Genomic DNA, 18918 nt, shown 5'->3' with positions numbered 1-18918 from the left:
AATGTGCCCTATATATCACATCAAATCAACCTCCCGCTAAGATCCTCCACTAGCCCATTCCAGCCAGTAGAAGCCCTCCTGCCCTTTGTTTCAATAGCATTGAGTTCAGAGTCCATTCTAGTCTCTCCTCTGCCATTGTAACAGTCTTTAATAAAGTCATCCCTGGCTGTTCAACATTGTCCAGGGCAGTTTTTGCTTTGACAAGAGTTTATCATTCCTTTAATTCTGCTCTTCATGGAGAAAAGGGGAAAACTCCTTTTCCCTTCACTTCAAAGAGTTACTCTCTTCACAATTAGCAAGGGACCCATTATCTCTTCATGGTAAAATATCCATGAGACATCTGCTAGTAACTGCTGACAAGCTGTTTAAGAAGTCCACCAACATTTGTTCATAGGAAACTCTAAAGATACTCCCCATTCTCACCATTCATTCAACAATTATTTATTGCATTTTGACCAAAAACTGTGTTTGGTCCTGCGTAGGCCCTGGCAAGTGTGCAACCCAGTCTCAGCCTGCAAGAAACTTCAGTCCAGCATCAGTGCTATAAGGGTAGCAGTTTATAAAGTATTAATGTGCTTTCCCGCCCCCCACCTTTGTCTTTCTCTTTGCTTTCTCTTTCTCTTTCTCTTTGAGACATCCCTCTGTCTAGGGGGAGAATGAGGATTATAGAAGACAAGCAGAGATAGACTGACATAATGTTCACTTTCGTGCACTCAAAGTGATGACTTTGCAGTGAGAAATGGCCCTTCGGGCTGGGGTGTTGTCCTAACAAAGGGCATCCAGTTTTCCTTACCCCCCAGTAGCGTATCAACAGCCAGGCTTAGAAGACTAAGCCATGGGGTCTTTATACTGGAGGCCTGGAAAGAATCTGCTCCATTTTGGCCCTGAGTGAACTGTGGTGAGAAGAAGGGAGCCCAGAGGCAGGAGAGCAAGATAAGCGCCTTCCTCCACTCTGGCTGTTATAAAAAACACCATAGATTGAGTGGTTTAGACAAAAAACATTTCTCTTTTATAGTTCCGGAGGTTGGGAGATCTGAGATCAGGGTGCCGGCATGGTCAGGTTCTGGTCAGAGCTCTCTTCCTGCTGCGTAGACATCCCTCTTCTTGGTGTGTGTGCTCACATGGCAGAGGGAGACCAGGAGCTCTGGGCTCTTCCTCATCTTATAGGAGCGCTAATCCCAATATGGGGACTATACTCTCATGACCTCATCTAAACTTAACAAGTTCTCAAAGGCCCCAAAACCATCACACCAGGAGTTAAGGTTTCAACATATGAATGAGGGGTGGGGAAGACAGAAACATGAAGTCCATAACTATAAGCCAACAAGTGAACTATTTTTTAAGTGAGGATATCCAGGACAGAGTTCGAGCTATATAAAGGTATAGGAACCAGCTTACAGGCTGTCCCACATTCCAATTCAGGGACTGGATACATCCTGCAAAATTTGGCAGCACCGAAAAGCATGGTCATTCTAGAAGATGCCTTGAAGATCAGCCAGCCTCGGCCACATGGATTCCCGGCCTGCAGTCAGGTTGAGAATCGGGCTCAGAAGCCTGCAGGTAGCAAAGGCCAGTAAGACAGAGTCAGTAGTTGTGTCCCAGAGACGGTGCATGCGACAGGCTGCAAATTCACCAGTTACAGACAGAAGAACCAGCCTGGGGAGGGTAGAACTGTAAACAAAAAAAACCCTCCTCCCACCCAATACCATTTTAGGGAAAGAAACAAGAGAGGCTACTGGACCATGTTTCTCCTCAGGCAATTGCCTAAAGAAGCCATTTAAATTCAATTGAGGTTTTTTTAAATTAAATTGGATGAGATAAAATTTAAACTGGACAGGACTAAAAGCCAGATTTTACCCAGTAACCTGTGGGGCAGGCTGAGTGGGAAATTGGATCATGCAGCCACAATGAAGGCATCACATTTTCTCTGTAGCATAAGTTAAATTGATGCCCCTACACAACAGCCAGCCTTGGTGGCATGCTGAGGTACATTTCATCCTCAACACAGGCCCTGGACATCAGTACTCGGCTCGTCCCCATTTACAGATGAAGAGGAAGAAGCACTGGATGGATGATTGAGAACTTCCCGTGGTTCCAGAACCAGTTAGTGGTGCATCAGGAGCCAAACCCAAGTGAGGCTCCATCTGGAACCCATGCTGGTAACCTATACCCCACACAGCCCCTGGTCAGAAGACAGTTAAGCAGAAGGCCTCAGAAATCAGGACGCCCATTCAAGCAAAGGAAGATACCATACAAAGCTTTCATATCAAAGCAACAAGCAAAAATACCCTACCAGCAAGCAAAGTCATATAACTTCTTAGTATCTTGTGCCTGGTGACACACACTGCCCTCAAAACAGCAGCAGCAGTAATTACAGATGAGATGAGAACAGTTAAGAGAAAGGGAAGTTGGAAGAGGTTCCCTGTAAAAGCTGTATTTTTAGGGAAAGAAAGAGGAGAAGAGTGATTTTTCTTCCCACGACTCTGGATCAAACTGAGGTTTGATTAAAGAATGACCTTGACCCACAGCAGAGAATAATAAAAGACAATTTCCAGTAAGTATGCTTGCTCGAATTAATGATTTACTTTTTATTTTTAAACCGAATTCAGTAGAGATTTACATGCATTAGGTTACAATGATTAACATTTGAAATTTGACCTTGAAATAATCTTTACGTTGTAAATTCTTAATGATCAAAACAATGTTCTCAGTGATTAAAACATATTAGTGATTAATTATTAAAGGAGAATAATTGCAAATACACATTCCTAAAATCTCAAGGCTTTTAAACCATTTGTACAAATGACTGGACATTTTTTAAATTTACTAAAAAAAAAAAAAAAACTCCATCTAATTCACATTTTCACTGTCAACCCAAAAACAAGAGAAAAGGTACTCTAGCAAGCTAGAAAAGCACATGACTACCTGTGATCCCATTAAAGCCAAAGAGAGAAAAGAAAATTATTCTTTATCAACCTGCAACAATAAGAAATAATCCCAAGAACTTCATAGGTAAGGTTAACAAAAAGTCAATAGTTTTGATCATTTTTCTTAAAGAAATCACTTTGTTATCAGTTTAATAACATGGAATCAGGCACGATCTTAATGCTATACCTAAGAACTATGATTAATGCCCAAGCTGAGTACAGGACAAGCAGAGCTACCGAGCAAACCTGAACAATTTTTACTGAGTAAGAAGGTTTCAGGAGCACCTGGGTGGCTCAGTCGGTTAAGCTGCTGCCTTCAGTTTGGGTTATGATCCCAGAGTTCTGGGATCAAGCCCTGTGTCGGTCTCCCTACTCACTGGAGAACCTGCCTCTCCCTCTCCCTCTGCCCCTCTGCCTCCACCTGCTTGTGCTCACACTCTCTCTCTCTCTAATAAATAAATAAAACCTTTAAGGAAAAAAAAGACGGTTTCAAGAAATGACTGTACCTCATGCCAAAGAGAAACAATACTCAACCAGATACTGGCCCTGTGTACTTGAAGCCATCTTTCCCAATGCCATGGTTCTTCTTAACCTGGACGCACTTGCCTGGAGCAGATTTCCTCTGACACAAGGAACCCCAACCCGAGTGTGTACAAGTCAGGGCTGACTATGGCATCTCAGGGCTAAGGCCATCTCAGGGCCAGGAGGAGGGCCTCTCAGGGGCATCAGCCTCCCAACAGCTGAACACACCTGGCCAACTCTTTGGGGCAAGATAGAAAAGCATTCTCTACACCCTCTCCAAAACTGCCTCTTGTCTGTGGGGTCCCCTCAGAAGTGACAACATTTAATAGAAAAAATAATAATAAAAGGCAATTTGCTGGGGAATTGATCTATATGTAATTTTCTGAGTTGTCAAACATTATTACTTTTCACAATTTATTCTACATTGATCATAAACCTAGTTTTTCAAATATAAAGGAATGATACTTGAAATGTTACCTATATTAATTTTCTATTGCTGCATAACAAATTATCACAAACTTAGTGCTTCAAAGAGTACCATTTTATTAATTTCATAGTTTCTGTAGGCTAGGACTCCAGCACATTTTAACCAGGTTCTTTGCTCTCAGTTTGCACTAAATGTTTGTATCACTCCAGATTCATATGTTGAAGCCCTAATCAACAATGTGCTGGAAACTCTGGGAACTAATTAGCCTTGAATGAGGTCATATCAGAAAATGAAGAGCCTGGAGCTTGCTTGCTCACTCTGTCAAGCACGTGAAGACACAGCAAGAATGCAGCCATCTGCAGACCAGGAAGAGGGTCTCACCAGACACACAATCCGCCAGTACGCCGATCTTGGACTTCCAAGGTCTCAGACAGTGAGAAATAAACACCTGTTGGTTAAGCCTCTCAGTCTACGGTATTTTTGTTATAGCAGCCCAAGCAGACTAAGACGGTCTCACAAGGCTGAAAGCAACTTATTAGCCCAGTACATTGCCATTTGGATGCTCAGTGAGGGAAAGATCCACTTCCAAACAACTTCAAGTTGTTGACAGAATTGACTTCCTTGGAGCTTGATGACTGAGGCCCCCATTTTCTTGCTAGTTGTCACCTGGGGACCACTCTCGCTACTAGAGGATGCTCTCAAGCCCTTGCCAGGTAGCCCTCACCAGAGGCCCCCTCATACTTCAAATCTATCTCTTCAGAAGGCGCTCAGTCGCTTTTAAGGGCCCACCTGATTAGGTCAGACCCACTCACGATAACCTGCCTTTTGATTAACTCAAAGTCAACTGATTTGGAACCTTAATATATCTGAAAAGCCCCCACACTTATGTCACATAACATACCCTAATCATTGTGTTTGCAGTCCCATCCACACTTAAGGAAGGGGAATTACATTGGGCATGTGTCCCAGGGGGCAAAAATGTGGGACCAATTCTATTGGCCTGGTGTCTCTGGGGAACCCTGACAAATATACACGGTCATTCTGTGAGTGACAATTCAAGCTCCACTCTGCCTCTCCAAATCCAATCTGTCCTTTTCTTACCCACTTTCATGCAAGGGGCAAAAATTATAAACCCCTAGGGATTTAAGGATTTTTTTAATGTTCAGGGCAGCCTAAAGGGTCTCAACAAAGTTATATTCCATGTAAGCTGGAGGCTGTACTTGGTCTGCTTTACACAGAAGCCAGTGACTGGTCCCTTTGATGCTACTTTTCTGCAGGCACAATCTGTGTTCTCTTAGCCTGATGACCTAGAAAGTGGGAGACACTAAAGAAAACAGGGGGGGCGCCGGGGTGGCTCAGTGGGTTAAGGCCTCTGCCTTCGGCTCAGGTCATGATTCCAGCATCCTGGGATCGAACCCCGCATCGGGCTCTCTGCTCTTCGGAGAGCCTGCTTCCTCCTCTCTCTGCCTACCTCCCTGCCTGCTTGTGATCTCTCTCTGTGTCAAATAAATAAATAAAATCTTTAAAAAAAGAAAAGAAAACAAGGAATATTCCTATTGCACAGGATGCAATAATCACTCTCAGATATTTTCAGCTGCACATAACTGAAAACCTAACAAAACTCTGAGTCCACTCATGGGATGGGTGTTTATATTAGATATACATATGTCTATATAGCTTGGACGTAAATGTCATCCATTATATGTCATACTGTGTTGAATGGAGTTGAAATGAATCAGAACATGTACCCCAGAATATGTCACTGTAGCATAGGGCTTTTTGGGTTACAGACAATTAAGAAATAGTAGATGCAGAAGAACTCTCTGCCCTCTTCCTTTCTGCCTAAAATCAGTATTAAAGACATGAGTTACTTCACATAACAGGAGACCTAGGATGGGGGGTGGGGTGAGAGGGAAAGTGAGAAAGGGGTTGAGGCAGGGAGGAAGGCTCCAGGGTTGATTATTCAGTTGCTCATAAAGAACTTTCTCTCTCTCTTCTTTCCTTCTTTCTACTCCACCATCCTTACGATATTGACTTGGGATGACTCCCCTCATAGTCCCAAAGAGGCTGCCATAGATCCAAACATGATGCTGAGATGACAACACCTAGAAGCACAAGGTTACTATTCCTTCTCACTTACCTCTTTTTACATTACAGAATAGAGATGAAAAAACCTACATTATGCTACAAAATACAGTAAAAAAAAAAAAAAACAATATTTCACAAATTCTTCCAAGGAAAACAAGAGGAAATACTTCCAAACTTATTTCATGAGGTGAGATTATCTAATTACCCTGATATCAAAACCAGACAAAAATATTACAAGAAAACTATAGACCAACATCCTTTATGAATATAGATAGAAAAATCAAAAACGTATTAAGAAACTCAATCCAGCAACATATAAAAAGGATTATGCTCCATGACTGAATGAATGAGATTTGTTCCAGGAATGTAAGGTTGGTTGATATGAAAATCAATCAGTTTAATACACTTTATTAAAAAAAATAAGGACAAAATCACATAATCAGATACAGAAAAAGCATTTAGCAAACTTTGAGACCCTTTTATGATTAAAAAAGAAAACTCAATAAAGTAGAAATGTAGGGAACTTTCTCAACCTGATAAAGGATATCTGCACAACCCATAGCTAACATTATACTGAAAGTGAAAGACCAAAAGTTTTCCCATTACTAGTAGGAGCAAGACAAGAAAAAAGGGTGACTGCACTTACTGAGGTGAGCGCTGAGCAAAGGACAGAATTTCCAAATCACTGTGTCATGCACCTGAAACAAATACAACATTGTATGTAGTACGTGCTTGCTTAATTTTATCTGTGGACTATAGAAGGAAACAAATTCATTACTCCTCTAAGAAATAATTTATTCCTTAAAATATACTTTTAAAATTTTTTCAGTAATTACATCCGCAATATTCATTTTTACCAATAAAATGACTAGTTTTTTGAGATCTTTACATGGCTGCTTCACTTAATATCTGGATAAATATGGTCACCAAGAAGAGCACAGTGTCATTTGTCTTATTTCTCTACAGGATTGCTTATATTTTCTAAAACTCTGAGTCCACTCATGGGATGGGTGTTTATATTAGATATACATATGTCTATACAGCTTGGACGTAAATATCATTCATTATATGTCATACTGTATTGAATGGAGTTGAAATGAATCAGAACATGTACCCCAGAATATGTCACTGTAGCATAGGGCTTTTTGGGTTACAGGCAATTGAGAAACAGTAGATGCAGGAAGAACTCTCTGCCCTCTTCCTTTCTGCCTAAAATCAGGGCATAAATTTCTATTTGTCCCTGTACAAGGAAGAGCAGAACAACTCTTAGTCACCAGGGACTCATATATCATTGGAGATCGCCAACTTCAGTCTGCATAACAACCCTTACTAAATAGCCCTTATTTTCCATTAGTTTCCCTATATATTTACCTTCCCAAAACTGGGCTTCCCAGAAGCCCAAACCCCTTTTCCTTTGCCTAGTCACTTCTCTACATTTATTACCTTTTTAAAAATAGTAAATAAGGTCTTGGGCCTATTTCTTTGGGTTTTGTTTTCTATGCAGCCCCTATGTGCATGTAAAATAAATGTTTCCTCCTATTGATCTGTCTTTTGGCAGTTTAAGACACAGGCCCCTGTCACTGAACTTAAAAGAGTAGAGAAAACTGTTTTCCCTCCCCTACAGTGTCACCTGTCCACCACCAAAAGAAATGTCTAAGTGATAAACCCAACTACCTTTGAATGTAATCTTATTTGGAAATTAAGATTTCTATGGATGTAATTAAGTGAAGGATCTCAAGATGAGCTCATCCTAGAGCAACCCTGTATACCCTAAATCCAATGACAAGTTCTCTTTTTTTTCTTAAGATTTTATTTATTTGAAAGAGAGAGAGAGAGAGACCTTGAGCAGGGGGAGGGGAGGGGCAGAATAAGAGAATCTCAGGTAGATTCCATGCTGAGTGCAGAGCATGAAGCAGGGCCAAATTCCATGACCCCAAGATCACAACTTAAGCTGAAACCAAGAGTCAGACGCTTCTTAAGCATCTGAGCCACACAGGTGCCCTTTCAATGAGAAGTCCTTTTAAAAGAAAAGGAGATACAGCTAAAGAGAGAGACAGAAAACAGGTCATATGACCATGGAGTCAAAGATTGGTATGATGTAGCTATAAGCCAAGGAAGCCCAAAGATTGTTAGCAACCACCAGAAACTAGAGAAAGGTGTGGAACAGATTCCTCCTTAGAGCCTCCAGAAGAAACCAACTCTACTAACACCTGATTTCAGGCTTCTGGCCTCCAAGATTGTGACAGAATAAAATGCTATTCTTTTTGTCATTTTTGTTTTTTTAAGTTATTTATCCATCTATCTATTTATATGAGAGAGCAGCGAGAGGGACAGAGCGGGAGGGAGAGGATCTGAAGCAGACTCTGCACTGAGCATAAGCCTGACATGGGACTCATCTCACGACCCTGAGATCATGACCTGAGCTGAAACCAAGAGTCAGATGCTCAATCAACTGAGCCACCCAGGCATCCCTAAAATGCTACTGTTTTAAGCCACAAGGTTTGTGGTTATTTGTTATAGCGGCCCTAAGAAACGAATACATATGTATTATGGCAGGAAAAAAAAATATCGCCACAGTAGAGATCTCGTACTTCATCATTGTCAGTCAAGCCCCTGGGAGGTAAGTCGATGCATTGGGGCCAAAAGAGTCATTCTATGAATGGAACTGGCTGTGACTGTTTTGTGTCTACCAAACACGAGGTAAATAATTAGGCCTGATTCAAAACCAGTGACCAAGAGAAGTAAACTCTCCAACAGAGCCACCAAATGTAAAACATACGTGTTCTTTAGATCCAGAGCAGCAGTCAGCAAATTCTTTCTGGGAAGGGCCAGAGAGTAAATATTTTCAAGTTTGTGGGCCATATGGTCTCTGTCACAACTGCTCGACTCTGTTATAAGGGGAAACAGCCACAGACAATTGGTAAACAAACAGACATGGCTGTGTTACAATAAAACTTTATTTACACACTTCTGGGTAACACCCAAAGAAACTGAAAACTAAGACTCAAACAGATATTTGTACATCCACATTCATAGCATCATTATTCACAACAGCCAAGAGGTAGAAACATCCCAAGTGTCCACCAACTGATGAATAGATAACAAAATATGTCATAAATACATGGAGATATTATTCAGGAAATTCTGTCACATGCTACAAAATGGATAAAGCTTAAGGATGCGATGCTAAGTGAAATAAGTTAGTCACAAAGGGAGAAATAATGTAGGATTCCACCCCTGGGAGGTATCCAAGGAGAAAAACTCTTAGAAATAAAAAGTAGAATGATAGTCCCCAGGGGCAGAGGGGAGAGGGAAAAGGGGAGGTATTATTCAATGGGTATAGAGCTTCAGTTTTGCAAGATGAAAAAGTCCTAGAGATCTGTCGTACAACAATGTGAATATAGTTGACACTACTAAAGTGTACATTTAAAAATGGTGAAGATGACAAATTTTATATTACATTTATGTTATGGTTATTTTATGTTTTTATCACAAAGGAAAAAAGCAGCAATGCAAGATGAGTAAGTTCTGGAGATCTGATGTACAATGCTGTGGCTATAGTTAATAGTCCTATTTTGTATACCCAAAATTTGCTAAGAGAGTAGATTTTAAGTGCCTTTACCACAAAAAAAAAAAAATTACACAGTAACTATGTGAGGTGATGGATATATTCATTAGCTTAATTGTGGTAATTATTTCATAATGCAAAAATATGTAAAATAAGACGTACACCTTAAATACTTATGATGCTTAACTCTCAATGAAACCTCACCAAAGCCAGAAGGAGCAATGAATCCCTAATACATGCCACATCATGCATGAACCTCAAAAACAGGAGGCTAAGTTAAACAAACCAGACGGAAAGGACACAGAGTATACGATTCCGCCTCTATGAAATATCTGGAACAAGCAAATCATAGGGACAGAAAGTAGATGAGAGGCTACCAGATGCTGGGGCGGGGCAGGGAGTGGAAGGGGGAGTTACTGATTAATGGACACTGAGTTTCCCTCTGGGGTGATGAAGTTTTGGAAACAGACCACGGTGATGCTTACACAACATCGTACTCAATGCCACCAAACTGTAGGCTTAACGATGGTCATGATGGCAAATTTTAAGTTATGCATATTTTACCACAACTTTATAAAGTTTGCATTTAGGAAAAAAAAACAAACTATATTTACAAAAATGGAGAGGGGCTGTAGTTTGGGGACCTGTGATCCAGAGTTTCTGTGACACTGAGAGGACCCTTAGTGTATGTTCTTGCTTCAGAACGACCCCAGAGTAGTAGGTACAAGGTGGTAAGGACTTGCCATGAGCTCTCAGATCCTGTGCCACTTCCTTCTTAGGACATGACCATATTCCATACACATCTGGAATATGGAGGAAGGCGGACTTCGATTAGGTTGTCCACGCTCTGTCACCTAACAGTGCTGTGTGCCCAGGAGAGAAAACACAGGGGTTCCGTCTGGCAGAAGGAGCAGCCCAGCAATTCAGGGCACCCAGCCCTGGTTCCCCACACTGCTGTCAGTCACATCACCTCTGCTCGGGACCTCAATTTGATCCGAGAATTCTAATTTGCTGTATCCGAAAGCATGCCGCTTACAAACAAGACCCAGCGAGAGGGCATTACACATTCGCGGATGGCTGCCAGCATCCTTAGGCATGTTTTCATCCAGAACAGTAAACAGCCTCGTAGAAACAGACATGAAACGCTAGGCTCAAAGTCATAATTCAATGTATAACAACCTGCAAACCAGCACAGGTTTATTAGACGGCTAATAAAAATAAATCATGGAGGTGTTTTTAAAATGACTTCCCATGTGTTGTGGTTACTTTTCGGGCATACTGTAAATTAAATGTGAAGTGCTACTTCCTGCAGGGATTTTTTTTTTCTTCCAAATACAAAGGGGTTATAAGGCTAAAGAATGCAGACACGCATCATGTCTGCAGAAATCATAAAAAAAGATCAAATGTAATATTTTCTTTCAACATGGGCGACTGCTTTGAGATTTTCCATTCAAGCAGCCTTGAACACAGCCTCCAGCGTTTGCCAATTACTCCTGACAAATACCATTTGGGCCTGAGTGATGTTGTAAGTGAAATAAAACAGTGGGAGGGAAAAACCAGAACATGATAAAAGGCATTTTTTTTGGTCTGCTGAGAACTTACTGTAAGTTATACATTGACGAGGAAAGGCCTTGCTTCCTGCCAGTGAAGGACCCCATGTGATTTTGAATTCTAAGGTGACTTTTGTTTGACATTAATAGGAAGGGAAGACAAAACTCAGTTTTCATGTCCCTTAAAAGGGAGTCAGCTCTTTTTACCCTCCTCACAAAGAAAAAAAAAATGTATATAAACAAAAGAAGGGACACCGGGCACTGTTCCCCATCATTCCACATAAATATGAGCTAATGCACGGGAACAATGCCGTGAAATCAGCCTGGCCAGGATGCCTGTGGCTGCCAGAGGCTCCGCCTGGCTCAGTCTGTGAGCTAGAAGCATGTCACAACCCGCTGCGGGGAACCAAAGCCACAAGAAAGGGAAGGCACAGCCAGGATTCAGACTGCAGTTGTCGGCCCCCTTCCTCGCCCCCAGAAACCCATGGACAGCCTAAGGGAAGCAAATAAGAAGGCTGCCCCCATCCCCACTGCCTCATTCTTTAAGATTCCAACCAAACTCATTCCTACTCTTAATGGAAGTATTACAGGAAGTCGGGGGGTGGCCCACAGAAATGACCTGAAAGACGCTGTATGGATATAAAGCCCATTTGGCCTCAAGCAGACTAGGGCTGTGTCCAGCAAGGAAGGGACTTTACCTGGTGACCCACTGAGCTGGGCCTTCTTCAAATATCAGACAGAGAACAGTGCATGGCGAGGATGGAGTCCACTCACGGCCAGCACCCATCTTGCAGCGTGCTGGCCCCTCATAGCTAGGCAGTCCCTGGAAACACTATGGAAACACTGGCCAGTCTGAAAGTCCCTGCACCCTTCCAGTCAAGGCCCACCAGTGTTAATGTATCCACAGCGGCTCACGGACATCAGAACAACACTGCCGCATTAGCGTCTAACCCCCACCCCATGAAGGTGAACCTCAGAAATGTGTGTTAGGGAGACTGGGGTTCCACAGCCAACAGCCCAGCAGCTCCCTGGCATGGAGTGCTGGTGAGGAGTTGGCAGCTTCTGTGGGGCCACCTCACCTGGTACTGTGAGGGGACTGGGAACAGTCATGGCCCAAAGTACAAGGGGCAAAACATGGTAATTGCTCTGATAATCTGGGCTCGCAGCAGAACCCGCAGCCCCGCCCACTCCCTGCAGCTGAGCCGGCTTTAATGGAGCTTCTTGTCAGGGACCAGCTCCCCCACCCAGGCTCTCCAGTTTGCTGATGGTCAGACTGATGGGCCCAGGAGACCAGTACAACTCGACAAAACACAATGCCTGGAGCTAGACACACCCCTGAGATGCAGCTTTTCTACCCTTCCCAGGAACACACATCTTGTGACAGCGCAGACTTTGATTCAGTAGGGGCTGGCTGAGGCTGAGGGACAGTCTGTGGTGGCTGTGGCCTCCCCTATAGACACCTGCCACTAATAAGCCACAAAAGAATGGGTTCTAACGGTTGCCCACCCACTGCTAGTGTTTGGTCCTACTGGTATCAGATACACTGTCTTCTGAATAAAGAAGCAGAGTATTTCATCTTACGCACAATTTCCGCTGACGTCTGTTTCCACATGAGCAGTGGCCCCCAACCTAGACTCTCCTGTGGCTGCCTGCTCTGAATATTGACCCACAACAATCAGATCGAGCTCGTTATCCCAACCTGAAGACGCTTAAGCCAGATTTGTTTCCCGAACAGGCAGCCACCACCAGTAAGGCTACTCCAATCAGACAAACAGTCATTTGCAGTTTCCTCTACTCTTTCAGTTAAGGGGGGAAGAAATCCAACACTGTAGTAAGGGCCTCGTGCAGGTCTTGCCAGCACACTCTAGATGAAATGCCGAAGAGAAGGCAGCATCCACTTAAGGCAAAGCGGAATGCGTATCAATAGCAAGAGCGTAGACGGAGCAGAGAAATCAAAAGGAAAGACATGTGACAGGAGCTCTGTCTTCTGCAAGGTGAGTTAGTCTTGATCTAAGGACAGAGCATGAAGGCACAGAGAGAGTCCAGCAGACCAAAGAGTCATTTTAAATAGGACCGCCAGCCTCAGCAGTGTGTGACCCTGTGCTAGGCCACTTCACATCACCAGCAGTCTGGGGCCGGAGGCTGTCAGCCACCTGTGGACCAGGAAATCCAAGGACACCCTGGTGTTTTTCACTCTACCTAGAAGCTCTGTCTTCAGATCAAACGCACACACGTCTAACAACAGACGCACCAGCCCTACCATCAGTCAGAAGGAACAGCTCCTGGCCAGCTCTCTCCACAAAATGCACCATTTTCTAATTCCAGAAACATCTTGCAGAAGAGAAGTCACAGGATTAGACCCCTTTCTCTGTGGGGGTGGTCAATTCAAACTCCTTTCAAAGCTACCCTTTCTCTGTTGCCTGCGTGTCAGGACCTGAGTCGACATGCTACCAGTGATGTTAGAAATGAAAATCTGCTATCTGGTGCGAGACATTGTTTCTTTCTCAAAAGAAAGTGCTAAATATCAACATTTATTTATGGCTTGTGTGTAGGCAGAACCAGGGCAGTTTCTGCATCTTTTCAAACCCCCTCCCCCACCCCAGCCCCTTCCTCTGAGCTCAACACACCTGGCCCCTTGTCTGGCAGCTGTCGCCTTGAACTAATGTTTATCTGCCTGTGTTCCTCACCCAAGGAGATCCAACACCCCCCAGAGAAAACGAATCTCTGCATTTTGTCCCAGTAGCAACACACAGAGTTGTTTTGCCTTGTCTGAATCCTACTAACACCTGAAAAAAATGATACTCTGTAGCCTCATTTTGACGGAGCCTCAGTGACGGAAGGCAGCAGCCTCAGCCCGATGGTCTTCTTGTGCCATCTAGTGTACGAAATTAGAAGTGTCTCAACTCGTGGCAAAGTCCCACAAAGATTCAGAGATCCACTTTGTATATTTCAGGCATCCAGCCAAACATCTGGGACACTTACAGGTATGACTTGTTTTTAAAAGAGTTGCATGAAAAGACCTAAAATTCAGTGAGCATCTGTTGTGGTTGCACCCATATTTACATCCCCTCACTGAACCAAATGTTAAAGCATTTGAGCTCTGGATTAATCTGTACTCAATATGGATTGGCACCATTTAAAAGACTAATTTAAGCAGCATAAATTTTGTGGTAGTATAGCAATAGGCACTGTGTATCCTGCCTCCCAAACTATCGTTATTGTAGGCACTGGAAAACCAGAGGGTTCCAGCTGGGCTAAAGTAGCTTTTCATATAGAGCAGAGCCTCAGAAAGGGAACTGTGACATACATCAGAGGCACCGGGAGCTTTAGGGCCCCCAGTATCTTGGCACACCCCAGACCAATTAAATCAGAGACTCTGGGTGGGACCTGGGCTCAGTAGTTTATAAAGCTCTGCCTTGTGCAAGGAAGGTACCGTCAGTCAGCAACGGAGGGCTAGGGGATCCCAGGGCACATCATCCCCATTAAAAAACAACAGAAACAGTTCATAAACAACTGCAAATCAATGAAAATAACTCAGGGAAAGCTCTGGGCTACAGTTTTTAAAAAGCAGCAAAAGCCCTGCAGAGCATAAAACCCGAGCATAGTCACACAGTAAAGGACAGGAAGGGTTTTACCCACATCTCCCTTGTCTCAAGTCAAGAGCGGCTTGATGCACCAGGGACCCACTCAGGGGCAGCTGCTCTCATGGGGTAAAGGAGAGGCAGAAGAATCCCAGCAAGCCACACCACTGTGGATGTTTGCAGCCTTTGCTACCGTGGCCTCCCACAGTCTATACCAGTGCTGTTCCCAGCTGATGGAGCTGCCCTGACTTCCCACCACTGAGACCCCTCCTCATGGCTTGAGCTGTCACTGCAATAAGATCTGCCCTCAGGAGCCCTGTCACTGCTGTGCCCAATTCTTTGGGATCAAGACTTCACAGTGCCTCACCATATACAAGATGGGAGCTGCCACTGTCCTGAGCCCTGCCCTTGACTCAGGTTGCAGCTTTACCCCCTTACAGGGGCTATCCTGAGCCCCACCCCCAGGTCCCAGGTCATATCTGTGAACCTTCATTGATGGGGCTGTGCTGACACTGCTCGGAGCCCCAGCCCCCAGATCCCAGCTTACTGTTCTGAACCATCATCGCCAGGCCAAACTGTGACCGCTCTGATCCTGGCCCTGGGTTCCAGGTCAAAGCTCTGAACTGTCATTGCCAGGGCCACTCGCTCCCCAGATCCTAACACAGGCTTTAATAGGCCATCACTAGGGATGTGCTTCTGCTATCCTGAAACTGCCCCTGAGGCCAAAGTTGTGAGTGACCCACCACCATCCACAGGCCCTACTGCTATGGACCCCTGTCCCCTAGGCCCAAGCCACTGCTATTCCTTGCTCTCCCAGGGCCTGTGCCACTGCTGCATTATCTACCTGGCCAGAATCACTGCAAGACCCAGAGACCCTGGTTTCACTAGTTTCTACATAACCACACCTTAGACATCAGTGCTACTGCCACAGCAAGGGAACCGGTGCCCCAGGACCCAGGCACTGTGGTAGTCCCACAGGTATCTGATCCCAGGACTCCTGCTCTCCTATTGCTTGGAGTGCCAACATTCCAGGCTACAGGCTAAGAGGGATCCCCTTGTGCTAGAACTTCCTCCCACAGGCAAAAATAGAACAGAAGATCCAAGCAAACTTCATTTCTGAATATCCCAACAGCCTTCGTCACCATGCCACCCACAGTCTTGGCCACAGAAAACACCCACAAGTCTATGCCCACATGGACCTCAGCTGGCACAACTGCATGGAAACCACACTGCTGTGCCTTCCCAGAACAAAAGATGCTGCATTCCACAGAGCTGCCACCCTTGCAGCCACCTTTAGGTCCAAGTCTTTCCCCACCAAAGCCAGTTCAAATGGCTGGAAGAGGTGAATGCACCCTCAAATGTGCAACGATCAACACAAAGTCATTAGAAACATGACAAAGCAAATGGCACCACCAAAGGAACATGATTTTCCAGTAACCAATCCCAAAGAAATGCAGACCTGTGAGTTACCTGAAAAAGAATTTAAAATAATCATTTTTAAGGAATTTTAAGGAAACTCAGTGAGATTCAAGAAAACACAATTTAATGAACGAAGGAAAACCATACATGAGCAAAATGAGAAGTTTAACAGAGACATAAATCATATGAAAAGAATCTAACCAAGACTTTGAGCTGAAAGAACACAATGAATGAAAATAAAAATACAGTAAAAGCTCCAACATTAGGCTCACTCAGACAGGAAAAAGAATCTGGAAACTTAAAGAAAGGTCAGGTTGAAATCATCCAGTCAGAGAAGAAAAAAGAAATTGGAATAGAAAAGAGAAGAAACCCTATGTGAATTATGGGACATAACCAGTGAAATAATATCTTCACTTATGGGTGTCCCAGAAGAAGAGACAGAGGAAGGGACAGAAAAGTTACTTAAAGAATGGCTGAACACTTCCCAAATCTGGGAAAAGTATGGCCATCCAGGTGCATGGAGCTCAAAGGTCCCCAGATACCACCCAAAGAGGTCTTCACCAAGAGTCAAAACCAAGACGAAAAGAGAACTTTGAAAACACAAGAGAAAAAAAGTTAATCACATACAAGGGGATCCCAATAAGACTATCAGCAGATTTCTCAGCAGAAACCTTGCAGACCAGGAGAGGAGGTAACATATTTAAAGTGCTCAAGGAAAAAAAAAAAACTGTCACCCAAGAACATTGAGGTACACGTGCCCCTTCTTTTCATTACATCTGTATCTTTGGGGTAAATGCCCAGTACTGCAATTCCTGGGTCATAGGGTAGCTCTATTTTTAACTTTTTGAGGAACCTCCACACTGTTTTCCAAAGTAGCTGTGCCAACTTGCATTCCCACCAACAGTGTAAGAGGGTTCCCCTTTCTCCACATCCTCTCCAACATTTGTTGTTTCTTGCCAATTTCTGCCATTCTAACTGAATAAGGCGGTATCTCAGTGTTGTTTTTATTTCAATTTTCCTAATGGTTAATGATGAGGAACATTTTTTCATGTATCTGTTAGCCATTTGTATGTCTTCTTTAAAGAAGTATCTGTTCATGCCTTCTGTCCATTTTTTGACTTTTTTCAGCCAAGAATAGTTTACCCAGCAAAGTTGTCCTTAAGAAGTAAAGGAAAAATAGAATCTTTTGCAAACAAACAAAAGTTGAAGGAATTTATCACCATCATACCTGCCTTACAAGAAATACTAAAAGGAGTTATTGAGGCTGAAACAAACAAACAAACAAACAAACAAAAAACACTAATTAGTAACCTGAAAACAGGTAGAAGCATAAATTCACTAGTAAAGGAAAACATATCACCAAATTCAAAATACTCTCATACTGCAAAGTGATGTATAAGTCACTTTGAATTCCAACATACAGGTTAAGAGACCAAAAAAAGTAAAAATAACTATAGCAACAATATTTTGTTAATGGATAGATAATATAAAAAGATGTAAATTAGGATAACAACAACATAAACTATGTGAGCAAGTAAATGGGTGGAAGATTTTTACGCACCTGAAGTTATCAGCTCAAAATAGTCATAATTAGGCAGGGAGGAGACAAGATGGTGGAGAAGTAGGAGGTGCTGTTTCAACCTGTCCCCTAAAGTGAGCTGATTACCTACCAAAGAACTCTGAAATCAGCCTGATTTCATGAACCCATGAAATCAGCCTGAGATTAGAATTATACACTTCTGGGCCCCTGGGTGGCTCAGTGGGTTAAAGTCTCTGCCTTCAGCTCAGGTCATGATCTCAGGGTCCTGGAATCGAGCCCCACTTCAGCTCTCTGCTCAGCAGGGGGCCTGCTTCCTCCTTTCTCTCTTCCTGCCTCTCTGCCTACTTGTGATCTCTGTCTGTCAAATAAATAAATCAAATCTTTAAAAAAAAAAAGAATTATACACTTCTGGATCTCTACGGGGGCAGAAGACGCCAGTGGACAGGTAAAGCAGAGTGAGAACATTGGACTGATATCAGAAAATGAACAAAAGTGGGAGGGAGCCACCAGAAGCGACCCATTGGAAAGTAATACCCCAATACTAGAGTGCCCTGTAACTGGGGACCGGCATTAACTTGGAGTCTGGTTGACAGCACTCAAAAAGAGCAAAAGATCTTAGGGGGAAATTGGTGGAATTGGGTGGTTAGGGACAGGGACTTAAGCCCACAGACTCAGGATGGCCACTTCTGGCAGGGAACCAGAGAGCGCAGTGAAGAAGCTGGGTCTTGGTCCCTGAGCCACAGGCGCACCTGAGAGCGTCTGGGTGGCAACGCCTGTGAGGGTGAGGGAGACTGCTGTGGACACCATCCAACAGAACCACAGCCTTTTGCACTCTGCACACACACTGTGCGACCGGGGTCTGAGTCGCGCCCCACACCCTCCCCTGAGAGAGATGCCTGCAGGCACCAGCCAGTGCTCTCTCAGACCCGGAGAGTCTAAGCACTCCCAGCCTGGGCCAGCGGGAAAATCTCAACACGCTCTCTCTGCTTGGGACCTTTCTGGTGGTCGGGACCTGCCCAGTCAGCCCAGCTAGTATTTCTCCTGGTTTGGGGTACAAGTGGGAGTTCTTGTGACCCCAGAGACTGTGACTGGGGACATGCTCTTCCAGTGGCCGAGGGGGAATTTATGTGCTCTGGAGCACCCAGAGGGGAACAAACTGAGGCTTCTCTCTGAGAGGGAGGTCTGGGTGCAATTTGTTTTCCTCTAAACCCCCAAAGAACTGCCAAAAGCCAACAAGGGGAGAAAAAACAAATGAACAAACAAATAAAAAAACTTCCAGAGAACAAAAGCCTGAAA

General features: G+C 43.8%; 1 protein-coding gene across 1 annotated transcript in view; it reads right to left on the bottom strand.

Moving 5' to 3' along the window:
- Nucleotides 1-5906: 5906 nt before the first annotated feature.
- Nucleotides 5907-18918, bottom strand: part of SETD4 (SET domain containing 4) — a 61354-nt gene continuing 48342 nt past the window's right edge. The window contains exons 12-13 of the mRNA XM_032865366.1: nt 6611-6662; nt 5907-6060 (exon numbers count right to left, since the gene is read on the bottom strand). Of these exons, the coding sequence (XP_032721257.1) occupies nt 6647-6662 (16 nt within the window). The 3' untranslated portion in view covers nt 5907-6060; nt 6611-6646. The remainder of the gene's footprint in view (nt 6061-6610; nt 6663-18918) is intronic.

This window comes from Lontra canadensis, unplaced genomic scaffold (assembly GCF_010015895.1).
Source record: "Lontra canadensis isolate GAN:19392208 unplaced genomic scaffold, GSC_riverotter_1.0 scaffold29, whole genome shotgun sequence".
Lineage (NCBI taxonomy): Eukaryota > Metazoa > Chordata > Mammalia > Carnivora > Mustelidae > Lontra > Lontra canadensis.
Note: the sequence above shows the minus strand (reverse complement) of the source record. Positions and strands in the feature narration are given on the sequence as shown.